A 27,188-nucleotide genomic window follows, 5' to 3' on the forward strand; every position below is an offset into this window, starting at 1 on the left:
ACAAAGATAAATCATATCAGAACTTTTTCCACCTTTAATGTGATATATAAACTGTAAAACAAACTAAAATCTTTTAGGTGAAGGGATGTATAAATAAATAAAAAACTAAAATAATATGGTTGCATAAGTGTGCACACCCTTAAACTAATACTTTGTTGAAGCACCTTTTGATTTTATTATAGCACTGAGTCTTTTTGGGTATGAGTCTATCAGCATGGCACATCTTGACTTGGCAATATTTGGCCACTCCTCTTTGCAAAAACACTCCAAATCTGGCAGGTTGCGAGGACATCTCCTGTGCACAGCCCTCTTCAGATCACCCCACAGATTTTCAATGGGATTCAGGTCTGGGCTCTTGCTGGGCCATTCCAAAACTTTAATCTTCTGGCTCAGCCATTCCTTGTTTGATTTGGATGTATGCTTTGGGTCGTTGTCATGCTAAAAGATTAAGTTACTCTTCATGTTCAGCTTTCTAGCAGAAGCCTGAAGGTTTTGTGCCAATAGTGACCGGTATTTGGCACTGTTCATAATTCCCTCTACCTTGACTAAGGCTCCTGTTCCAGCTGAAGAAAAACAGCCCCAAAGCATGCAGCTGCCACCGCCATGCTTCACAGTGGGTTTGGTGTTCTTTTGGCGATTTGCAGTGTTGTTTTTGCGCCAAAACATATCTTTTGGAATTATGACCAAAAAGTTCAACCTTGGTGTCATCAGACCATAACACATTTTCTCACATGCTTTTGGGAGACTTCAGATTTGTTTTTGCAAAATTTAGCCGGGCTTGGATGTTTTTCCAAGAAAAGACTTCCATCTTGCCACTCTACCCCATAGCCCAGACATATGAAGAATATGGGAGGTTGTTGTCTCATCATGTACCACACAACCAGTACTTGCCAGATATTCCTGCGGCTCCTTTAATGTTGCTGTGGGCCTCTTGGCAGCCTCCCTGACCAGTTTTCTTCTCGTCTTTTCATCAATTTTGGAGGGACGTCCAGTTCTTGGTAATGTCACTTTTGTGCCATATTTTCTACACTTGATGATGACTGTCTTCACTGTGTTCCATGGTATATCTAATGCCTTGGAAACTCTTTTGTACCGTTCTCCTGACTGATACCTTTTAACAATGAGATCCCTCTGATCAGTGGCGGCCCGTGCATAGGGGGCGCCAGGGCGCCGCACCCCCAAAAAAAAAGGAAGAAAAAAAAATTACAAAAAGTACAATAATGTTTTGAAAAAAAAAAAAAAAACGCGTTCGCCGGCCTATGTGGTTGCTAAAGGGGGGGTGGGGTTTATGACCCAGAAGAGGCACCGATTGGCTGCCTTCTGGGGCGTAACCTGGGCGCAGGAAATAGCGCTGGGCCACCCCCACCTTCGTGATATCCTGGCTGTGATTGGTCCAGTCTCCAGCCTGGACCAATCATCATACAGGACATCCGATCACTGACGTCGCAATGGGGGCGGTGCCGGTGCGTGCGTCAGTCACGCACCGTCACTGCCCGATCTCCTTCCCGCCGCCCGGACCGATCGGAAGGGAGAAGACTGAAGAGGACGAGACGAGCAGCGCCGTGGACGGTTCCCGGAATCCCGCCATCCTGCCGCCGTCAGAAGGTAAGTGATTGAAGCCGACCTGTGCCCTCACCTGTGCCATGCCTATAACATCACCTGTGCCATGCCTATACCATCACCTGTGCCATGCCTATACCATCACCTGTGCCATGCCTATACCATCACCTGTGCCATGCCTGTACCATCACCTGTGCCATGCCTATACCATCACCTGTGCCATGCTTGTATCATCACCTGTGCCATGCCTATACCATCACCTGTGCCATGCCTATACCATCACCTGTGCAATGCCTATACCATCACCTGTGCCATGCCTATACCATCACCTGTGCCATGCCTGTGCCATGCCTATACCATCACCTGTGCCATGCCTGTACCATCACCTGTGTCATGCCTATACCATCACCTGTGCCATGCCTATGCCATCACCTGTGCCATGCCTGTGCCATGCCTGTACCATCACCTGTGCCATGCCTATACCATCACCTGTGCCATGCCTATACCGTCACCTGTGCCATGCCTATACCATCACCTGTGCCATGCCTATACCATCACCTGTGCCATGCCTGTACCATCACCTGTGCCATGCCTATACCATCACCTGTGCCATGCCTGTACCATCACCTGTGCCATGCCTATACCATCACCTGTGCCATGCCTCTACCATCACCTGTGCCATGCCTATACCATCACCTGTGCCATGCCTGTACCATCACCTGTGCCATGCCTGTGCCATGCCTATACCATCACCTGTGCCATGCCTATACCATCGCCTGTGCCATGCCTGTACCATGCCTATACCATCACCTGTGCCATGCCTATACCATCGCCTGTGCCATGCCTGTGCCATGCCTATACCATCACCTGTGCCATGCCTATACCATCACCTGTGCCATGCCTGTACCATGACCTCAAAGTCACAGAATTTTTTTACCGCGTTTTTTGCCGCGAAGCAATACCTATTACATTTTTCTTTTTTGCACCCCCCCCCCCCCCCCAAAAAATTTTGAGCACCAGCCGCCACTGCCTCTGATGCTTTGGAAGCTCTCTGCAGACCATGGCTTTTGCTGTAGGATGTGACTAAGAAAACGTCAGGAAAGACCTACTAGAACAGCTGAACTTTATTTGGGTTTAATCAGAGGCACTTTAAATAATGGCAGGTGTGTACTGACTCCTATTTAACATGCGTTCGGATGTGATTGCTTAACCACTTAAGCCCCGGAAGATTTTACCCCCATTCCGACCAGGGGGTATTTTGCGATTCGGCACTGCGTGAATTTAACGCACAATTGCGCGGTCGTGCGACGCTGTACCTAAACGAATTTGACGTCCTTTTTTTCCCACAAACAGAGCTTTCTTTTGTTGGTATTTGATCACCTGTGCGATTTTTTTGATCACGTGCTATAAACAAAAAAAGAGCGTCAATTTTGCAAAAATAGCAATATTTTTCCCATTTTTTTATATGAAATTCCCCCAAAAAAAAATGTAAAAATCAAAATTTTTAAAAATTTTCGGCCAATTTGTTTTATGCTACCTATGTTTGGTAAAAAAAATTGCAAAAAGCGTATTTTGATTGGTTTGCGCAAAAGTTATCGCGTTTACTAACAAAGGGAAAGATTTTTGTCATTTTTGTTGTTTTTTTTTTTAACGCGTAATGGCGGCGATCTGCGATTTTTTTTGCAGTACTGCGACATTGCGGCGGACAGATCGGACCCTTGACTGACATTTTTGACACTTTTGGGGTTACCAGTGACATTTCTACAGTAATCAGTGCTATACATATGCACTGTTACTGTAAAAATACACTGGTAGTGAAGGGGTTAACTTTATTTGGAAGGGAGGGGCTGTGTGTGTCCCTAGGGGCGTGGTTTCTACTGTGATTGGCTGTGGCTCTAGCTGTAAGGACACTGATCAACGGATCTACATACCAGATCCGTTTTATCAGTGTCTTTGCAGCGAGGAGAATGACAGGCAGTTTGTTTACACAAGCTGCCTGACATTCTCCCTCTCCCCCGCCGATCGCCGAGTGACCGGCGGACATCGGGTCCGCTGGTCACACGCGCGGGGGGGTCCGTGACCCCGGGGGCGCGCGCTCGCTCCCTAGACCCTCACAAGCAAGCAACGTAGCCCTACGTTAGTTTGCCTGTGAGGGGCTGACCGCCGACGTAGATAGTCGTGCGGCGGTCGGCAAGTGGTTAATTCTGAATATCCCCACTTATAAGAGGGTGTGCACACTTATACAACCACATTATTTTAGTGTTTTATTTTTATCCTCCACCCTAAAAGATTTCAGTTTGTTTTTCAATTGAGTTGTACCGTTTATAGGTCTCATTAAGAGCCAGTTCACATACATGCAATGAAAGACATTGCCTGTGATTTTCAGCGCACTGCTCTGCAAATCACAAGCGATGTCTGTGCGATGCAAATTCAGCCATACAGATTATATGGCTGAATTTGCATCGCATTCAGACACAACTGGCACGGGACCCTTTTTTGGGTCTGCAGGAGAATTGGATTACATGGGTGTTCAAACTTATGCGATCTGCTTCCTAGCCGAGCTGACAGTTTGCACTGCGATATGCGAACTGATCTGGGGGTGTCGTTAACTTTGTATTGACACCCCCAGCGATTCGCATATGGCAGTGAATGCGATGTGGGAACCTGCAGTGGATTCACATGGTTCCCGAATCGCATATGTATGAAGCGGGACTTAAGCCCCGTACACACGCACCGATTGTCGGCCGAACGATCGGCTGCCTTTTGTCCAGTGTTGTTGTGTTGGTTGAAATGTGCTCTAGACTTGCACTGGACTTTTGTTGGCCGACAGAAACCAACTTCAGAAGTGATGTCATGTGATGGTTGACTTTCCGGGTGTTTTTTCTTCTCTGAGCATGCCCAGTCTTGCTCATCTGATTTTTGTCTGCCGAAATCTGTACTGACTGACGAACAATCGGCCGTTCTGGTGACGGCCAACAAAAATTTTATAGCATGCACAACAGATTTTGTTCGGCCGAAAAGTCGCAGTCGGTTGTCGAAATCATCATACTAACAAGCCGACAATCGGCCGATCGGACGTTGGCCGAAAATTTACGGCCAACAATCGGTGCGTGTGTACGAGGCTTAAAGGTGGAAAAAGTTCTAAAATTATTTCTTTTCTCATTTTTTTTACATCACAGAAACCTGATATTTTAACAGGGGTGTGTAGACTTTTCATATCCACTGTATATCAAGGCAAAGAAAATAAAACCCATATTAGAAGATCAAAGTGATTTATTCTTAAGGCCACATGTATGGGTTGAATTTCAAATGTATGTAACTATGAACTGCTGTAACAATTGTATCTGCGGTGTGTGGGTGGAAATGTATATCCCATAACCACCTAATAATATAGAAGGGAATATCTGTGTGCTGAAAATCATCCACATTAAACTTTTCAGCAAATACCTCGATCCACCAGGGACGGAGAGACGGGGGTTTTATTTCCATATCTGCACCAAGACCCTGGGAACACAAGGAATGGCCAGGATCCTGCAGAATCAATTAGAAACAAATAATAAAATATGTAATACAAGAAAACAAGATTTACAAATCTGTAGCATACGGGATATCAATCATGTCCTGAACACAGGCTTGTTACTAATTAGAGAAATATTGAGGGAGAATATTGTATGCTGGAAACCGAAAGACAAAAATGTATCATATTGCAGATTACCAATCCTTAGATGTGATAGCTGCATTCGTTTTCTTTTTTAGTCTATTTTTCTTTATTTTCACCTGTTTTACCCTGTCGGTAAATCTGTTGTTTTTCAACTTCCTTTAACCACTTAAGCCCCGGAAGATTTTACCCCCTTCCTGACCAGGGCCTATTTTGCGATTCGGCACTGCGTGACTTTAACGGACAATTGCGCAGTCGTGCGACGCTGTACCTAAACAAATTTGATGTCCTTTTTTTCCCCACAAACAGAGCTTTCTTTTGGTGATATTTGATCACCTGTGCGATTTTTTGATCATGCGCTATAAACAAAAAAAGAGCGTCAATTTTGCAAAAATAACAATATTTTTCACATTTTTTTATATGAAATTCCCCCCCAAAAAAATGTAAAAATCAAAATTTAAAATTTTTGACCAATTTGCTTTCTGCTACCTATGTTTGGTAAAAAAAATCGCAAAAAGCGTATTTTGATTGGTTTGCGCAAAAGTTATCGCGTTTACTAACAAAGGGAAAGATTTTTGTCATTTTTGTTGTTTTTTTTTTTTTAACGCGTAATAGCGGCGATCTGCAATTTTTTTTTGCGGTACTTTCGACATTGTGGCTGACAGATCAGACCCTTGACTGACATGTTTGACACTTTTGGGGTTACCAGTGACATTACTACAGTAATCAGTGCTATAAATATGCACTGTTACTGTAAAATTACACTGGCAGTGAAGGGGTTAACTTTTTTGAGAGGGAGGGGTTATGTGTGTCCCTAGGGGCGTGATTCTAACTGTGATTGGCTGTGGCTTGAGGTGTAGGAACAGTGATCAACGGTCCTACATAGTAGAACTCTATGATCACTATTCCTACACAAGGGAGAATGACAGGCGGCTTGTTTACATTAGCCACCTGCCTTTCTCCCTCTCCACCGACGATCGCGAGTGACCGGTGGACGATCGGGTCCGCCGGTCACACGCGCGGGGGGGGTCCGTGACCGCGCGGGAGCGCGCCTCCGGCGGCGCGCGCTCGCTCCCGAGACCCTCACAGGCTAGCGACGTAGACCTACGTCGCTTTGCCTGTGAGGGGCTGACTGCCGCAGTAAATAGACGTGCGGCAGTCGGCAAGCGGTTAATCACTTTAAGACCGGAGGATTTTCCTGTTTAACGTCCAGGCCACTTTTTTCAACTTGGCACTGCGTGACTTTAATTGACAATTGCGTGGTCATGCAACGCTGTACCCAAACGAAATTTACGTCCTTTTTATCCCACAAACAGAGCTTTCTTTTGGTGGTATTTGATCACCTCTGCGCTTTTCATTTTTTGCGCTATTAATAAAAAAGTGCGAAAATTTTGCAAAAAATTTACATTTTCTACTTTAACAGTTAAATATCCAATATATTAAATTTTTGTCATATATTTAGGCCAAAATGTATTTAGCTACATGTCTTTGACAAAAAAGATTCTCAATGAGCGTATTTTTAACCACTTTAAGACCGGAAGATTTTACCCCATTCCTGACCAGGCCATATTTTGCGATTCGGCACTGCGTTACTTTAACGGACAATTGCGCGGACGTGCGACGCTGTACCCAAATTAAATTTATGTCTTTTTTTTCCCCACAAATAGTGATTTCTTTTGGTGATATTTGATCACCTGTGCGATTTTGAATTTTTGAGAAAAAGAGCGACAGTTTTGGAAAAAAAAAAACAGTATTTCTCACATTCTGATATATAAAATTCCCCCAAAAAAATGTACAAATCAAATTTTTTTAACATTTTAGGCCAATTTGTTTTCTGCAACATATTTTTGGTAAAAAAAAAAATCACAGTAAGCGTATTTTGATTAGTTTGTGCAAAAGTTATCGCGTATACTAACTACAGGAAAGATTTGTCATTTTTATTTTTTTTTACTAGTAATGGCGGCGATCTGCGATTTTTTTGCGGGACTGCGACATTGCGGCAGACAGATCGGACCCCTAACTGACATTTTTGACACTTTTGGGGGTACCAGTGACATTACTACAGTAATCAGTGCTATAAATATGCACTGTTACTGTAATAATGACACTGGCAGGGAAAGGGTTAACAGTGGGTGATTAAGGGGTTAAATGTGTTCCTCATGCTTACTGATGTGTGTGGGGGGAGGGGATTGTGTGACACAGACACAGATCGCAGGTTCAGCTATTCTGAATCCTGTGATCTGTCCCTGCCTGTCACATAGGAGATCCGCCCGCTTTGTTTACACAAGCGGGCAAATTTTCTCAGTCTTTCCCCGACGATCGGGGAGGAGAGACGGTGATCACTGCATCTTCTGCCCTGGCCCGACTCCCGCTGTGTCTAAACACAGCGGGAGCGAGTTTTGGGCACCGCGCGTGCGCCGCCGAGAGAGGGAGGTATCTGGCGACATAGGTCTACCCAGCCGAGCCGCTCTGCTGCAGTAGAAGCAACGTGAGCGGTAGGCAAGTGGTAACAGACCAAGCTATCAAGCAAAAGTGGCAGTTAGAGGGTTAAGACAAACCATTTACCATTTCGTCAGGTTTTATTCATTTATGTAAAACCTTTATCCCAAAAGTGAATAAAACTGTGGCTGTAACTGAAAGTGTTAGCTTTGATTTGATAGTCAAGTCCATCTAAGTCCAGCAGTCTTCAAACTATGGCCCTCCAGTTGTTCAGGAACTACAATTCCCATCATGCCTAGTCATGTCTGTGATGTCAGATTTTTCCAATGCCTCATGGGATGTGTAGTTCCACAACAGTTGGAGGGCCGTAGTTTGAGGATCCCTGCGCTAGTCCATCTAACACTCCCCTCCCCCCAGACTGATAATGCTGCTGTCCATTGGTACCTCTTTTTGCGATTTTTTTTACCAAACATAGGTAGCGTAAAACAAATTGGCCGAAAATGTTAAAAAATTTTGATTTTTACATTTTTTTGGGGGGGAATTTCATATAAAAAAAGTGAAAAATATTGTTGTTTTTGCAAAAATTACGCTCTTTTTTTGTTTATAGCGCGTGATCAAAAAATCGCACAGGTGATCAAATACCACCAAAAGAAAGCTCTCTTTGTGGGAAAAAAAGGACGTGAAATTCGTTTAGGTACAGCGTCGCACGACCGCGCAATTGTCCGTTAAAGTCACGCAGTAAAAAATCACAAAAAAAACCCTGGTCTTTTAGCAGGAAAATCCTCCGGTGGTAAAGTGGTTAAGGATCTACTTCGGCGGTGGTCATCTCTTCCACATTCGTGCCTGGGGAAAATTAATATAATTAAAATGTCTATACTGCCTTGAATTTTGTATATTATGCAGATGTTACCACTAGGAGTCCCGAAGAATTTTTTTACAATTATACAAAGATTATTGTCCAAATTTATATGGAAAGGTAAGCAACCTCGTGTTGCTAAAACGACCCTCTATCGAGCCAAATCAAATGGGGGTTTCGCTCTTCCCCAATTGATATTATATTATTATGCAGTAGACCTCGTCTGTACGAATAATGTGAAACTTTGGGTACAGGTGGAACGGGATCTGAGTGGGGTAGATCTATCCAAATCCCCCTGGATACCACACAAATACAGGTTAATGTTGCCCACAGTTTCTCCAATCACTACCTCTACACTCGCTATATGGGATTTTCTACATAAAAAATTTAAGTGGGCATATAATTCGCCACTCATGCCTATATTAGGCCATGCTCTGTTTACCCCAGGCCTTATGGATATGGGTTTCAGACAATGGAAACCAGGGGAGGAGCTTCGCATATATCATGTATTCAATAATAAACAGATCAACACACTAAGAGAAATAAGACATCCACAGGTGGCCACACGGATGGATGAGTGGAGATATAGTCAGTTGACGAATTTCTTAAGCTCTCTCCCACAGCCAATACGTGAATTGACAGATCTCAATCCCGTTGAAACAATATTACATGCACAGCATACCTTGCGGCATGCTATATCTGCTTTTTACAAAGTTTTGTTGAGTATGTACTACCCAGATTTCCCAAAATATCTGGCAAAATGGGAATATGATTTTGCTTCTCCTTTGTCAGATAAACAGAGAGCTCGGATTCTCCAGTTGGCTGTGTCTTCCTCCCTCTCAACTAAAACAGCAGAGGTAAATTACAAACTGTTAACAAGATGGCACTATACACCATCAAAATGACATGCTATGTTCCCCTCACAATCACCATTGTGTTGGAGAAAATGTGGCCAAGTGGCATCTCATGCGCATATATGGTGGCTGTGCCCACTTATAAAAACATATTGGGAAAATATATTGGATGCCATTACGAAAATAACAGGTACCCCTTTACCGAGAGACCCCTGGACGGTTCTTTAGCATTGCACAGCAAAACCACTAAAATCATACAAACATTCTATTTTACCCCATTTACTCAATGCAGCGAAGGCCTTGATACCAGCCAGTTGGGGAAACCCGGAACCACCTACATTCCGCCAGTGGTGTCGAAAGGTTGAGCAAGTGGCATTGATGGAGGACCTCACACATATTTCAAGGGGATGGGTAGATTAGAGGTAAAAAAATTTGGGCCAAATGGAGAGAATTTAAAATTAATTCGCAATCAGAGTTAATGACTACCCCATAGTATGGGGGAAAATTTGTCTTAGATAGTAATGGAAAATATATATGGTAAGACTGCATGTTATCACCTCCCCGTCGCCAATGTTAGATATATTTAAGGGTTAGGGTAAGTTTGAAAGGTTTAAATTATCCACAACAAGATACACTGGAATTTCCCCCCCCCCCCCTTTTTTTTTTTTTTTCCTTCTCTTATAGAAGTTTGTGTATGTATTTGTTTATACTTTTGTATGCATATTGTTTATACACCTGTTTTTGTTTTTGTTTTTCTTTTGGTGTTTTCCTGGTCTATATTGTATAATGATGGAAAATTAATAAAAAATGTATTAAATAAAAAAAAAAGCAGCTGACAGTAGAGGGCAGCAGATCCCTACACAAGGACCTTTGGGTGCTAAGACTTGGGAACCAACTGTCCCAATGCAGTGATTGGCAGTGTTTTGTTATTAGAAAGCAATGTTTGGTCATTTGGGATCTATGGATTTGGCAATGTGTAGAGTGTTTTGGTGTTTCATTACAGAACAGCATTAAGAGGATGTTGTTAAAATGTTTTGGCAGGTGCTCTGACATCCCCCATCAGTGTGATCCCGGAAAAGACAACTCCAGAGTAAGATGAGATCTGGCCTGCTTGCTTGCCTGCTGTTCTTGGAGGTGGCCTATGTGTCTGGACAAGGTTAGTACTGACATGACAACAAGCCCCCTAAATCAGAGGCACACATCAACGAGAGGAAACCATCCTCACCGGCTGCAGATGCCTTACATAAATCAAGAGTGAAAAATATAAATTCCAGATTTCCTAACTGTCAACTAGGAAATATTACGGGCAATTATGTTTTCTCTTCTTCCGCAGCTGCCAGCTAAATGTCAGAATGATAACTTTCCCTCATACCTGATGACTGATTGTAAAAACACTTATGACATCATGAATACACAAATTGTTTCCATCAGCTTTTAACAATGACTTTTAGCACTACATTAATTCAGTATTAAAGTGTTACTAAACCCAGGACTCTGCATTCACTATACCTGTATCTGATCTCTCCAGGAGCCTGCATTCACTATATCTGATCTCCCCAGGAGCCTGCATTCACTATATCTGATCTCCCCAGGAGCCTGCATTCACTATATCTGCTCTCCCCAGGAGCCAGCATTCACTATATCTGATCTCCCCAGGAGCCAGCATTCACTATATCTGCTCTCCCCAGGAGCCAGCATTCACTATATCCGGTCTCCCCAGGAGCCAGCATTCACTATATCTGCTCTCCCCAGGAGCCAGCATTCACTATATCTGCTCTCCCCAGGAGCCAGCATTCACTATATCTGGTCTCCCCAGGAGCCTGCATTCACTATATCCGATCTCCCCAGGAGCCTGCATTCACTATATCCGGTCTCCCCAGGCGCCAGCATTCACTATATCCGGTCTCCCCAGGAGCCTGCATTCACTATATCTGATCTCCCCAGGAGCCTGCATTCACTATATCCGGTCTCCCCAGGAGCCAGCATTCACTATACCTGGTCTCCCCAGGAGCCTGCATTCACTATACCTGGTCTCCCCAGGAGCCTGCATTCACTATATCTGGTCTCCCCAGGAGCCTGCATTCACTATATCTGGTCTCCCCAGGATCCTGCATTCACTATATATGGTCTCCCCAGGAGCCGGAATTCACTATATCTGGTTTCCCCAGGAGCCTGCATTCACTATATCTGATCTCCCCAGGAGCCTGCATTTACTATATCTGGTCTCCCCATGAGCCAGCATTCACTATACCTGGTCTCCCCAGGATCCTGCATTCACTATATCTGGTCTCCCCAGGAGCCTGCATTCACTATATCTGATCTCCCCAGGAGCCTGCATTCACTATATCTGATTTCCCCAGGAGCCTGCATTCACTATATCTGATCTCCCCAGGACGCTGCATTCATTATATATGGTCTCCCCAGGAGCCGGCATTCACTATATCTGGTTTCCCCAGGAGCCTGCATTCACTATATCTGGTCTCCCCATGAGCCAGCATTCACTATACCTGGTCTCCCCAGGATCCTGCATTCACTATATCTGGTCTCCCCAGGAGCCTGCAGTCACTATATCTGATCTCCCCAGGAGCCTGCAGTCACTATATCTGGTCTCCCCAGGAGCCTGCATTCACTATATCTGATCTCTCACAGTACACAGAACATGGAAATGCAATTATTTTAGTAAATATAAACTGCTAAATACCTTGTCTCATCAGCAGTATACAGCAGTCTTGTGACTTCTATCAGTGTCTGGTTAAAGCTTGTAGGAGGAGTTTTCATTCTCCTCTGACTGTCCTATGAGGCTGCATGACCCATGACCCTCTGTATGGATAGTGCTTGATGGCCCTTTGCTAATCACATGCATGTGTATTGATACCCCCAGCGATTCGCATATGGCAGTGTGAACTGCCTGTGATTTGAATGGAATGCGGGAACCCATAGTGCAGGGGTGTCAAACTCGATTTCATCACGGGCTGCATCAGCATTATGTTTGCCCTCAAAGGGCCGGTTATATCTGTAAGAATAATGTCCAGAGAACCCCATCCCCCCTTACACCCTTACATGAGATGTCAAGAGCCCCCACCCCACCATCAGAAGTCAAGAAGCACCCACCCTTCCTTATATCACATTGCACTCCCTTACCTTGTGCTGCTGCCAGGAAGAAGATGCAGTTGGATCTGGGAAATAGTGCAGGGTCTGCAGGAGAACCAGAGGAGGGCTGGAGTCAGCTTCCAGATTCTGCTGAATGCTGAGACCAGGGGAGGCAGAGGCAAGGTGGTGTTGTGGCTGCACAGAGAGGTGCAGGATCTGTAGGATGAGTTCTGCCCTCCTCTCTGCTGCGGACTGCTGAGAAGGAAAGGGGGGGGGGTGGGCAAAGACGAGCCTTTCTGCAGCTACACAGAGGAGTGCAGGATCTGGCAAAGGAATGTTGTGCTCTCTGCTGCCGACTACAGAGACAAGGTAGAGGCAGAGACAAGGGGGGTGCAGAAGCTGCAGGGGAGGTGCGAGGGCCACATGAAATGGCCTGGGGGGCCGCATTCGGTCCGTGGGCCTTGTGTTTGACACCTGTGCCGTAGTGGATTCGCAGGGTTCCCGAATTGCATATGTGTGAACCTGGGACTTATTCTCATAGAGGAGTGCTGAACAGTAAACGTTCAAAGACATTCAGAAAGAATCAGTCATTTATTCTTCCCTTGTAGCTTACAATTTACTCTACAGGGACTTACCTTTTAAACTCATTTATAATGTATCATTATTGATTGATTTCATCTTGGCTGTATTTTAAGGGATGTGTATTTCCCAGCTATGGGATTCCCTCAGCTCCAGAACATCAATTCATCTCTCTCCAAATGCTGAAGTTAGAATTTATTTTCTAAAGAAAAACAAAAGTATTCTTCGTGTCATCACTGAATTCCTGCTGAACTTGTTAATGAACTTCTAATGGCAGCAAGTGCTAACTGAAAGAAAGTCAAAACCTAACTAAGCTTAACCACTTCAATACCGGGCCCTTTCACCCCCTTCCTGCCCAGGCCAATTTTCACCTTTCAGCGCTGTCGCACTTTGAATGACAATCACGCAGTCATGCTACACTGTACCCATATTAAGTTTTTATAATTTTTTCACTACAAATAGAGCTTTCTTTTGGTGGTATTTGATCACCATTGGGGTGTCCGCTGATTTACTGTGGCAGACAGCCTCACCAGCACAAACTGACGTAGGTCTACGTCGATCGTGCGCCTGCAGCTAGGGGACAAGTGTGTGCTGACGGCGGCACGTTCCCACCCCCACTCATCAGCGGGGACTCTGATACACGGGGCAGGCGACTCCGATTGCCGCCTGACACCCCCAGCTGAGAGAGAAGAACGGTCAGCTGTTGTAAACACAGCTGACCGTTCTTCTCTCTGGAATGATCACAGAGCTCCTGTGATCCTTCTATATAGGATCACAGGTCTCTGTGATCATTTCACAAGCCCCGTCCCCATACAGTTAGAATCACTCCCCTAGGCTCACATTTAACCCCTTGATCACCCTCAATGTTAACCCCTTCCCTGCCAGTGTCATTATTACAGTAACAGGGCATATGTATAGCACTGATTACTGTAGTAATGTCACTGGTCCCCCCAAAAGTGTCAAAAATGTCAGTTAGGGGTCCGATCTGTCTGCCGCAATGTCGCAGTCCTTAAGGGTCTTTTCACATGTGTGTCAGGGACTGCCGCTCCTCTGAAAAGTGATCCATGAGTTTGCTACACAGGTGTATCTTGTTATGATTAGGTGCATCCTGCGTGAAACGCGTTAACATTTGTGTTGTCATTTTGTGTCGTGTTTTTACTATCCATATTTTAACCAGTTCTGGACCGGTAGGTTTTGCCCCCTTAATGACCAGGCCATATTTTGCGATTTGGCACTGCGTTACTTTAACGGACAATTGCGCGGTCGTGCGACGCTGTACCCAAATAAAATTGAATTTTTTTTCTCACAAACAGAGCTTTCTTTTGGTGGTATTTGATCACCTGTGCGATTTTAATTTTTTGTGCTATAAACAAAAAAAGAGCGACAATTCTGAAAAAAACAAACAAACAATATTTTTCACATTCTACTATATGGCATTCTTAAAAAGAAAAATTATAAATCTAAATTTTTTAACATTTTAGGCTAATTTGTTTTCTGCTACATATTTTTGGTAAAAAAAAAAAATCGCAATAAGCGTATTTTGATTGGTTTGCGCAAAAGTTATCGCGTTTACTAACTACGGGAAAGATTTATGTCATTTTTATTGTTTTTTTTTTTTTTTTTTACTAGTAATGGCGGCGATCTGCGATTTTTAGCGGGACTGCGACATTGCGGCGGACAGATCGGACCCCTAACTGACATTTTTGACACTTTTGGGGGGACCAGTGACATTACCACAGTAATCAGTCCTAAAAATATGCACTGTTACTGTAATAATGACACTGGCAGGGAAGGGGTTAACACTGTGGGTGATCAAGGGGTTAAATGTGAGCCTAGGGGAGGCATTCTAACTGTGGGGGGAGGGGCTTGTGAAATGATCATAGAGACCTGTGTTCCTATATAGAAGGATCACAGGAGCTCTGTGATCATTCCAGGGAGAAGAATGGTCAGCTGTGTTTACAACAGCTGACCATTCTTCTCTCTCAGTGGGGAGCGATTGCAAGTGTCAGGCGGCAATCGGTGCCACCTGCCCCTACCGAGTGGAGGCGGGAGCACGCCCCTGGTGGCGCACGCTCGCCCCCTAGCTGCAGGCACGCGACCAACATAGGTCTACATCGGTTTGCGCAGGAGGACCGCCCTGCCACAGTATATCTGCGGCAGGCGGTCCAGGAGAAGTTAAATACAGCTATGATAAAAATGATAGACCCTTCATTTCTTTGTAAGTGGGCAAACCTACAAAATCTGCAGGGGATCAAATAATTTATTGTTTACAACAGCTAACCGTACTTCTCTCTCAGAGGGGTGCGATCTCGGGTGTCAGGCAGAAATCGGAGCCGCCTGCCCCGTGCATCCGAGTCCCCCCTACCGAGTGGAGGCGGGAGCACGCCCCTGGTGGCGCACGCTCGCCCCCTAGCTGCAAGCACGTGACCGACATAGGTCTACATTGGTTTGCGCAGGAGGGCCGCCTTGCTGCAGTAAAAAGGCGGCGGACGGTCCGGAAGAGGTTAAATGGGTTGCGTCTGGCAGGCGCGAAAGCAACAGGAGGTATCAATCCTGCCGCAGTGACGAAGCAAAGCATCACGGCCGTAGCATGCCTACATACCCGGTTCCAGCTAACGGAGGAGTGGTTGGGGCACGGTAAAGCCATGGCTTAACTGTGGAGTTTTACTGCCCCCCGCTCAACTGCTAGTGTAAACAATCCATAATGCAGCCACCACATCTAAAGCTGGATACACACTATACAACTTTTGTTGTTCGATTTCCTTTAGATTAACCTTCACCTATGTAGTACAAGGGCCTGCCTGATTGCATACTAATGGAAAGTGTTTGGGTTTCACCTCATATTATGTGGTTTTGGTAAATCTAAAGAAAATTTTATAGTGTGTATGCAGCTTAAAAATTGGTAGGCTGCAATATATTACATTTCTGCTTTTGGGTTGAATATCGCTTGAAGCAGAGCAGTGATGGACCCTACAGTCACCAATGTCCCCCCAATGACCCCCCGAAAACATTAAAGGAAGTTGATCACATGAGTGCCATCTCCACTTCCTGAATTAGCTTCTCCCTGCGGAGTGCAGCTGTTGTGTGATTCCTCCTGACACGGCCGTCCATCTCTGGAATTCTGGGGCCATTATTATACCTAAAACCAACGTTCTCACCAGGTCTATCTATAGAAGACTTACCATCCAGTAGCTATGGTTATATTTTGGGAGCTTGACATTCATTGCTGTCAAATAATAGATGAAGAATTGTCTTCTCCAGACACATGGTGGTGTGAGGGTCTTCTTTAAATAACATTTTCCAAAAAAAAAAAAGACACGGCGCCATTTGCCCAAAACTAGTTCACAGAAAGCCCACCATAATATATCTTGTAAACTGCAAAATGATTTTCTGCTTTTTATACCTTCTGATATTTTTTAAAACTTTTTCTTTTCTTTTTTTTATACTATTTCTTTTTTTCTTTTTATATATATATATATATATATACTTTTTAAAACTCTTTTCTCTTTTTTTTATTCCTGTATACTATTTTCTAATTTTGATACCTTTTCTTTATTTTTTCTGTTTTGATACATTTTTTTCCTTTTTTATTATTATTATTCTTTTTTCTCCTTTCTGATTTTTATACTTTTTTCAATTTTTTTATACTTTTTAAAACTTTTTCTTTCTTTTTTTTTTATACTATTTCTTTTTTTATTATTATTTAAACTTTTTAGAACTCTTTTTTGATTCCTGTTATACTGTTTTATAATTTTGATTCCTTTTCTTCATTTTTTTCTGTCTTGATACATTTTATTCCTTTTTTTTATTATTATTATTCTTTTTCTCCTTTCTGATTTTTATACTTTTTTCAATTGTTTTATACTTTTTAAAACTTTTTCTCTTTTTTTTGATACTTCTTATACTTTTTCTTTTTTTTTGCTACGTTTTTAAACTTTTTTTTTTTTTTTTTATACTTTTTCTCATTTTTGATACTTTTTCTTTACTTTTTTCTCTTTTTTTTCTATATTTTTTCTTCACTTATTTCTCTTTTGTCATATATATATATATATATATATATATATATATATATATGTATATATATATATATATACAGGATCTCACAAAAGTGAGTACACCCCTCACATTTATGTAAATATTTTATTATCACTTTTCATGTGACAACACTGAAGAAATGACACTTTGCTACAATGTAAAGTAGTGAGTGTACAGCTTGTATAACAGTGTACATTTGCTGTCCCCTCAAAATAACTCAACTCATAGCCAGGGGGTGTTCACTCACCCTCCCCCCTTTCCTGACCTGCTGAGCTGCATGCTCGGATAAAGGTCTGGCATGGATTTTGGGGGGGAACTCCACACCATTTTTTTTTTTATTTTGGCATGGGATTCCCCTTAAAATCAATACCAGACCTGAAGGGCCTGGTATGGATTGGAGGAAGGTACTACCGTTTTTTTTTTTTTTTTCTATTCCCAGCAATTTAAATGTCATTTCATTCATTTTATTTTTCTTTAAAAATATCCGTTTTGCTGCAGCAGGTTCTATACATGGTACAAATGCGCCACTTTACAGGCAGACTAAGGGAACCCCCCCCCCCCCCCCTCTTAGGCACTATATTTAAAGGAATTTTTCATTTTTATTGTTACCCCCCTCTTAGGCACTATTTAAAGGAATTTTTCATTTGTATTGTTCCACTTTAAGCATCTATAAAATCACTGCTCCTGAAAAAAACTCTCTTTTAAAAAAAAATATTTTTGCATTGATGCATGTCCTGTCCCCCATGGCAGTACCCAGACCCACATACCCATTTTATGGCCACTAACTTGCATATAAGCCTTCAAAATTGGCACTTTTGATTTTTTAAGTTCGGGTCCCATAGACTTTAATAGGGTGCGAAGTTTGGGTCAGAACTTTTTCTCTGTTCGGGAGCTCTGGTGCGATCTGAACAGGGGTGTGTTCAGCCCATCACTACACATGACTATAGAGTCACACATGTGAGCGTATACACAGTGGTAAATGACACTCCCCTCCCTTGTCTTCCTATTGCTAAATATTTTGGGGTCAGGATAAAGTATGCTGATTGATAATATTCACTAAGAAACTCACATAATGCTTAGTTTTATTCTAAATCAGTTTTATCAATTGTAAAAACAGAGCCTCGGATGCAGATGCTGCCTGAGCAAAATAAAAGCTAGTGTCAACCATCTCTGACTCCGCCTACACCTTATTATGGCAAAAACACATTTTCTCTATAGTATCACCTTAACCGCTTGCCGCCCGCGCTATAGCCGAAGGACAGCTATAGTGTGAGCCTATCTGTCCATGTACGTCCTCCTGTACATGTGATGCCTGGGCGCCTCCTGCAGGGCATGCGCTGCTCGCCGATCCCGGCCCCTTACCACGTGATCAGCTGTCAGCCAATGACAGCTGATCATGTGATGTAAACAATGTCGGTAATTGGCTTTTTCTTCCCTCACGCTGGGAAAAAAAAAGCAGATTACCATCTGGAGTAAACAGGACATCAGTCCCACACACTCCAGACCCACTGCTGCTAAGCAGTGACCACCAGTGCCACCTTCCAGTGCTCACCAGTGACACCTATTAATGCCCACCAGAGCAACCTATCAGTGCTGCCAATCAGTGCCCATAAGTGTCTCACTGTCGGTACCACCTATCAGTGTTGCCTATCAGTGTCACATACCATTACCTATCAGTGCCCATCAGTGCCGCCTCACCAGTGGAACCTATCAGTGCCCAACAGTGCCATCTTATCAGTGCCTATCAGTGCTGCCTATCAGTGACCATCCGTGCAGCCTATCAGTGCCCGTCAGTGCTGCCAATCAGTGCCCATAAGTGTCTCACTGTCTGTACCACCTATCAGTGTTGCCTATCAGTGTCACCTGCCATTACCTATCAGTGCCCATCAGTGCTACCTATTAGTGCCCATCAGTGCCGCCTCATCAGTGGAACCTATCAGTGCCCATCAGTGCCATCATATCAGTACCTATCAGTGCAGCCTATCAGTGACCATCAGTGCAGCCTATCAGTGCCCATCAGTGCAGCCTCATCAGTGCCCATCAGTGCAGTTTTATCAGTGCCCACCAGTGACACCTCATCAGTGCCCATCAGTGCCGCCTCATCAGTGGAACCTATCAGTGCCCATCAGTGCCATCTTATCAGTGCCTATCAATGCTGCCTATCAGTGACCATCAGTGTAGCCTATCAGTGCCCATCAGTGCAGCCTCATCAGTGCCCATCAGTGACACGTTTCAGTGCCCATCAGTTCAGCCTATCAGTGCCCATCAGTTCAGCCTATCAGCGCCCATCAATGAAGGAGAAAAATTACGTGTTTGCAAAATGTTAAACCAAACTATGAATTTATTTTTTTCGTCTTTTTCGTTCGCTTAGCAAAAAATAAAAACGCCAGTAGTGAATAAATACCATCAAAAGAAAGCTCTATTTGTGTGAAAAAAAATGATAAAAATTTAATATGGGTACAGTGTAGCATGACCGCGCAATTGTCATTCAAAGTGTGAGAGCGCTGAAAGCTGGAAATCAGCCTGGGCAGGAAGGGGGTGAAAGTGTCCTGTAGGAAAGTGGCAAAATAAGAGGTAAAGAAAAAAAAAACTATATACAAACTTTTGTTTATTTTTTTTTGTGACATTAATGACATTATCAAAATGTTTCATAAGGGTGATTTGATTCTTATAATATTTACTTACAGTGAAGCCCACACTCAGTTAGGTAATCTTCCTGGTGGCCCGGGAGTATACGGTCAGATAGGCGACACAAATCATTGCCAGTGACCCTGATCAGTGACAGGTCTGTCATGTATACTTTGGCTGAATCTCAATGGTTATGTCTGTCTGGCTCTCTTTAATAAGTAAATACCCGCCCTGGGTAAATATCAGAATAAATTAGGAGACATTCCGCTGCCAGATGACCTATTGCCAAAACATGGGAAAGAGACTCGCCGTCACATCAGCTTCTTCAAAATGAAGTTAATGTTGTCTATCACTGACCCGTTACATCAACCACCAGCAATATCTTTTTTTGGGGGCTCGTTCACCCTAATGGTTAGGGGGCAGTAAAACCTTGCAGCTGGTTTTACAACCCCCCCCCCCCCAACTGCTCCCCTTAGCTGTAGAGGCAGCAGCCAGTGATTACAGGTGCAGCAGCCATGGCAGTCATTGTATCTCCTGTCGATCGCGGCTGCCTGCCGATCACAACCCATTCCAAGTGAGTGGGACTGTTCTGCAGGCACCTTGCAACTGCATGCAATGGAAAAGGTTGTGTCATGCTAGTGTGGGGTTCAAGGGGTTAAAGCAGGCAATGGAAAGGCAATACCACACCTCCTCGGCCGATCAAAGATCTCTGAAAAGTGATCTGAGCGCAAATCACTTTTCAGAGCAGCAGCAGTCGCTACCGCACATGAGAACAAGGCCTTAGAGCAAAAATGTGATCTCCCCTGGCCTATAAAGGAAGTCACTTTGCCTTATTGCTCCTTTCTCCTAATTTTACAAAAATAATTCTCCCCATAGCTTTAACATTAGGCATATGTAAGTCAATAGTAAACTCCAGGGATCAGGGATTTTTTGCAGCAGGAATGCGGGGGGAATACAGTTCCGTCACCTCCAGCACTGAATGTATATAATAGCAAGGGGTGTGAGGTGTGCTGGAGGGTCTTTCGATGCTGGCTGCTGGCAGATCTATTACCACTGGTGGGGATCTGTTTTTGTGTGAGGGTCTATTGTTGCTGGTTTGGGATCTACTGTTCCCAGGGGGGGGTCTTTTGTTGTGAGTGGTCCATTATTGCTGTATGGGGGGGATCCATTGTTGTGTGGGGGATCTATTGTTGCTGGGGTGGGGTCTATTGTTCTGTAGAGCCTATTGTTGCTGGGGGTGGGGTCTATTGTTCTGTAGAGCCTATTGTTGCTGGGGTGGGGTCTATTGTTCTGTAGAGCCTATTGTTGCTGGGGTGGGGTCTATTGTTCTGTAGAGCCTATTGTTGCTGGGGTGGGGTCTATTGTTCTGTAGAGCCTATTGTTTCTGGGGGTTGGGTCTATTGTTCTGTAGAGCCTATTGTTGCTGGGGGTGGGTTTTATGGTTGCTGAAGAGATTCTATTGTTGCTGGGGTAAAGTGCATTGCTGCTGGGGGACTCTATTGTTGTGTGTGGATCTATTTTTGCTGCTGGGGGATCCATTGCTGCTGTGGGGGTCTTATGTTACTTGTAGGGATCTACAGTACTGTTACGTGAGGGTTCTATTGTTGCTGAAGGGTCTATAGATGCTGGATGCTGGGAGATCTTTTGTTGCTGCTGGGGGTGAGAGTCTAATGTTGCTGGGCTGGATCTTTTGTTGCTGGGTGTGGTATTTTGTTGTGGGCAACCACCATTGTTGCTGTGTGGGTGGTCCGTCCATTGTTGCTAAGGTGGGGGTCTGTTGTTGCTTGGGTGGGGTCTATTGTTGCAGGGGTCACGTCTATTGTTGTGTGGGGCATCTATTGTTGCTGGAGGTCTATTGTTACTGGTGACAGGGGATCTATTTTGCTGTTTTTCCAGTTATCATTAACAAAGGCCATACAAATTATTTAGTACCACAAGGGGGCAGAGACAGGGGGTGACTCAGAAAAGGAGAGTTCCTGCACCTATTTTCTAAGAAAAAAGCCCTGCCTGTATGATATATATTTTGCATAGATACATTAAGCTATATATGGATCTATGGTAGCTGTAAATCGCTGTAGAAGTCACAGCTACTTCAGTGATGGCCCTGGTCTTCTGGGTGCTGAGCCGTGCGGCTGCCCTTCTGCATATTTGCGGTTGCCTTTCTGCCCACTGACCACTAGGGGTTGCTCATTTGGTATGAATGCTGGTCAGAATTTTGGCAGCAAATTTCGATTTAGTTTTAGTTATAGTCTTTCTTTTGACTAAAATGCCGTTTTAGCCGTATTTTAGTCATCTGAATTGTTTTAGTTTTAGTCATATTTGAGTCGACTAAAATCTCATACATTTTAGTCAACTGCAAATCGAATGGGTTTAGGTAAATTGTAATGCATTATTTAAACATTTCTCTAGAATTTCTAAAAGAATTATTATACTCCTGGAGTAGAAATCGAATAATATGTTATTATTTCTGGTATTAAGGCCCCATGCACACGGGACGTTTTTAACGCCGCTGTAAGCAGCGTCAGGCGTTTTCTTTTTGCAGCCTAAAAACGCCCCTCCATGTTATTCTATGGCCTCATGCACACTCAGACGTTTTTGAGCTGTAAGTGGCTTAGACGTTTTTAGGCTGCAACAAGAACCCACCACCTGCGCGTTCTGAGGACCAGCGTTACAGCGTTAAAAACGCCTGACGCTGCTAAAAGCTGAATAACTTTGCTATAACGTTGCTTAACGTGCGTTAAGCCACGTTATACGTTTTTTTTTCTTCTATTCAAAATCAATGGTTCCCTATGGGATCCTATTGATTTGAATGGAGGTCGCACCGCAACACCGCAAGTCGGATCCGACTTGCGGGGTGACTTGCGCTGTGGGAATCTTGAGGGGGAACGCCACGCCAAAATGGGAAAAAAACGGCGTGGGGTCCCCCCCAGGGTTCCAAACCAGGCCCTTCGGGTCTGTTATGGAATTTGAGGGTAGCCCCATGCCGAAAAAACGGCATGGGGTCCCCCCCAAAATCCATACCAGACCCTTAACCGAGCATGCAGCCCGGCAGGCCAGGAAAGGGGAGGGGACGAGCGAGCGGCCCCACCCCCCCTGGACCACACCAGGCCACATGCCCTCAACATGGGGGGGTGTTGGTGCTTTGGGGCAGGGGGAGCTCTGCACCCCCCACCTCAAAGCACCTTGCCCCCATGTTGATGAGGACAAGGGTCTCATCCCCACAACCCTGGCCGGTGGTTGTGGGGGTCTGCGGGCAGGGGGCTCATCGGAATCTGGAAGCCCCCTTTAACAAGGGGGCACCCCAGATCCCGGACCCCCTCCCTATGTGAATGGGTATGGGGTACACTGTACCCCTACCCATTCACCCCATAAAAGGCAGTGTATGGAAATAACGACAAGAGACGTTTTGGAAAGTTTATTAAAAATCTTCATCCGACTCTTCTTGTCTTCTCCTCTCCGGGGTCTTCTCCGGGGTCTTCTGCTCTTTTGCTGTCCGCCCTTCTTGTCTTCTCCTCTCCGGGGTCTTCTCCGGGGTCTTCTGCTCTTTTGCTGTCCGCCCTTCTTGTCTTCTCCTCTCCGGGGTCTTCTGCTCTTTTGCTGTCCCCCTCTTCTTGTGTTCTTCTCTCCGGGGTCTTCTGCTGTCCTCTCTACTTTTCTTCTCCTCTCCGGTCTTCTGCTCTTTTGCTGTCGGCTGTCGGCTGTCGGCTGTCTTCTTCCTCCGGTCCTCCTCCGACGACGTCTCCGCTAAATCTGCCTATCTCCGGTCTCTTCAGCTTATTATATAGCCATTAGGGGCGTGGCCCCGATGACGTCATCTGGAGACCCCGCCCCCTCATGTCACAGATGACGTCATATGTGACATGAGGGGGCGGGGTCTCCAGATGACGTCATCGGGGCCACGCCCCTAATGGCTATATAATAAGCTGAAGAGACCGGAGATAGGCATAATCAGCGGAGACGTCGTCGGAGGAGGACCGGAGGAAGAAGACAGCCGACAGCCGACAGCAAAAGAGCAGAAGACCGGAGAGGAGAAGAAAAGTAGAGAGGACAGCAGAAGACCCCGGAGAGAAGAACACAAGAAGAGGGGGACAGCAAAAGAGCAGAAGACCCCGGAGAGGAGAAGACAAGAAGGGCGGACAGCAAAAGAGCAGAAGACCCCGGAGAGGAGAAGACAAGAAGGGCGGACAGCAAAAGAGCAGAAGACCCCGGAGAAGACCCCGGAGAGGAGAAGACAAGAAGAGTCGGATGAAGATTTTTAATAAACTTTCCAAAACGTCTCTTGTCGTTATTTCCATACACTGCCTTTTATGGGGTGAATGGGTAGGGGTACAGTGTACCCCATACCCATTCACATAGGGAGGGGGTCCGGGATCTGGGGTGCCCCCTTGTTAAAGGGGGCTTCCAGATTCCGATGAGCCCCCTGCCCGCAGACCCCCACAACCACCGGCCAGGGTTGTGGGGATGAGGCCCTTGTCCTCATCAACATGGGGGCAAGGTGCTTTGAGGTGGGGGGTGCAGAGCTCCCCCTGCCCCAAAGCACCAACACCCCCCCATGTTGAGGGCATGTGGCCTGGTGTGGTCCAGGGGGGGTGGGGCCGCTCGCTCGTCCCCTCCCCTTTCCTGGCCTGCCGGGCTGCATGCTCGGATAAGGGTTTGGTATGGATTTTGGGGGGGACCCCATGCCGTTTTTTCGGCATGGGGCTACCCTCAAATTCCATAACAGACCCGAAGGGCCTGGTTTGGAACCCTGGGGGGGACCCCACGCCATTTTTTTCCCATTTTGGCGTGGAGTTCCCCCTCAAGATTCTCACAGCGCAAGTCGCCCCGCAAGTCGGATCCGACTTGCGGTGTTGCGGTGCGACCTCCATTCAAATCAATAGGCTCCCATAGGGAACCATTGATTTTGAATGGAAGAAAAAAAAACGCTGCTAAAAGCAACGTGGCAAAACGTGCAATAACGCCAATGGAAAAAGCTACTGAAAGCACGTTTTTACAGCTGCTTTTTCCGGCGTCAGAACTAACTTTGACGTACGTTTTTTCTAACGCCCCGTGTGCATGGGGCCTAAGGGTTGAACGCGCACTACAGACACAGATTTAGCCATTGTGATATATAACGTCTTTTTAAAAATAAAAAAAAAGTTTCATAAACAAACAAATATATTGCTTTTTGACAAACAGAAGTGCAACTTTCAAATACAAAAAACCCAAAAAACTGTAAACACTATTGGCTGTAATGTCATTGCACATATTACCTGAATATATTACTGTAATAGAACCTCAACCCACACTGTGCTTGTGGACTTCCGTCAGTATACGGCTTCCTCCCAGTCGTGAACATATATACCAGATTTTCCCAGCCGCCCCCACACAAAGCTAGCCAACAACTTAGCCTGTACTGGAATCTTCTCCTTTATTGAACAGTTTTACACTCAATTTATACACCCATGAGCACATCCCCCTCCTGATCAGATTACCCCATCAGGTCAGGGGTTGCCTGATTACATTATCATATGCAGATGAAATTGTATACAAAAATATAATTAACATATCTAAAGAACAACCAACACAAACAGTATACTATTTCCACTCAGCAACTAACAGATGACAGCGATTCAATCATCCTGAGCCAATTAACTAACAGACAGCCATCCTTGAGCTCCCGAAATACAATACACAAACAATAGGGAGAGCCTGTCTCTGACATTGAAGTTCAATACACATTATCATAAGTAAACACAGACCCCATTTGAAGCAATCCAAACCATTAAGTATCTGTCTTTCACTCCCAGTGACGGTGACTACCGTCACAATTACCAACATTAAATATTAAGAAAAAATATAAGAAAAGCCTTTTTCGTAATTTTTTCTCTTTCAGCAGCTCAGTAGATGCCCCTTTCTTATGCGGCGGTGCAATACATGTATAAACTTTAATGTGCGATTATTACAGGCTCTGGATGGAATTGTGTTGCCGATTTAGCAATGGCCAGCAGAGGAGTGTTACTGTTTTAGTTGTATTTTAGTCATCTGAATTGCTTTAGCTTAAGTCGTAATTTAGTCAACTAAAATTGTGGCAATTTAGTCGACGAAAACATTTTAGTCGACGAAATTAACACTGCAAGTGGGTAAGTGCTGGGAAACTGGGGGAAAAGTAATAGAGGAGAAATCATCCAATGGGAACACTAGTTCTGGCGACCTAGGGGGCTCTAAGGGATTCCCTTAATTTTCAGGGATTTCCTCTCATTTCCTGTTTTAGCTATGGGATAGGAAGCAGTGGTAAATCTCCCCAGTAGGACACAGATGGCAAGAAAAACTGATAACCCTCCCTTACTGTATCCAAAATGAAAAAAGAAAAAAAAAATGGCTATAGTTCTACTTTAACCACATAAGCCCCGGAGGATTTTCCTGCTCAATGACCAGGGCCTATTTTGCGATTCGGCACTGCGTGAATTTAACGGACAACGCTGTACCCAAATTAAATTGACGTCCTTTTTATCCCACAAACAGAGCTTTCTTTTGGTGGTATTTGATCACCTGTGCGATTTTTTATTTTTTGCGCTATAAACAAAAAAAAGAGTGAAAATTTTGAAAAAAATAACAATATTTTTCACATTGTTTTTATATGAAATTCTCAAAAAAAAAAAAAAAAAAAAGGTAAAAAATCAAATTTTTTTAACATTTTAGGCCAATTTGTTTTCTGCTACATATTTTTGGTAAAAAAAAAACGCAATAAGCATATTTTGATTGGTTTGCGCAAAAGTTATTGCGTTTAATAACTACGGGAAAGATTTATGTCATCTTTATTTTTATTTTTTTTTTTTTAACGAGTAATGGCGGCAATCTGCGATTTTTTTTTGCGGGACTGCGACATTGCGGCGGACAGATCGGACCCTTGACTGACATTTTTGACACTTTTGGGAGTACCAGTGACATTACTACAGTAATCAGTGCTATACATATGCACTGTTACTGTAAAAATGACACTGGCAGGGAAGGGGTTAACTTTATTAGAGATCCAGGGGTTAAGTGTGTCCCTAGGGGCGTGCTTCTAAATGTCAAGGGGCGTGGCTTTTTATGTAACCACAGAGACATACGATCCTACATAGCAGGATCGTATGATCTCTGCAGTTACACCAGGGAGAATGGCAGGCAGCTTTGTTTACATCAGCCGTCTGCCTTTCTCCCTCTCCAGTGGGAGATCGCGAGTGACCGGCGGACATCGGAGCCACCGGTCACTTGCGCCGGGACCTCAGTGAAAGAGTGGGGGTGGGAGCGCGCCTCCGCCGGCGCACGCTCGCCCCCTACAGGCTCCTGGGCGAGCGACGGAGGGCAAATCCACACCTGCTGAAATTGCCCCCCTCCAAGTGCAAATATTTGCCCCCTCCCTCATTCCCCCACCCAGCTTAAATCCTCTCTTTCCTCAAATCCCCCAGCACAAATCCCCCCTTCAATTTTCCCTTCTGAGCACACATCCTCTTCCATCCCCCTTTAC

At 44.6% G+C, this 27,188-nt stretch overlaps 1 protein-coding gene across 1 annotated transcript in view; it reads left to right on the top strand.

Annotated features, from left to right (window-relative positions):
* Positions 1–27,188, top strand: part of CILP (cartilage intermediate layer protein) — a 126,216-nt gene that overhangs the window by 30,856 nt on the left and 68,172 nt on the right. Inside the window, exon 2 of the mRNA XM_082255267.1 lies at positions 10,409–10,523. Coding sequence (XP_082111393.1) covers positions 10,463–10,523 — 61 coding nt within the window. The 5' untranslated portion in view covers positions 10,409–10,462. The remainder of the gene's footprint in view (positions 1–10,408; positions 10,524–27,188) is intronic.

The sequence above is a fragment of the Pelophylax lessonae genome (genome assembly GCF_965119305.1).
Source record: "Pelophylax lessonae genome assembly, chromosome: 4".
In the NCBI taxonomy this organism is placed as follows: domain Eukaryota; kingdom Metazoa; phylum Chordata; class Amphibia; order Anura; family Ranidae; genus Pelophylax; species Pelophylax lessonae.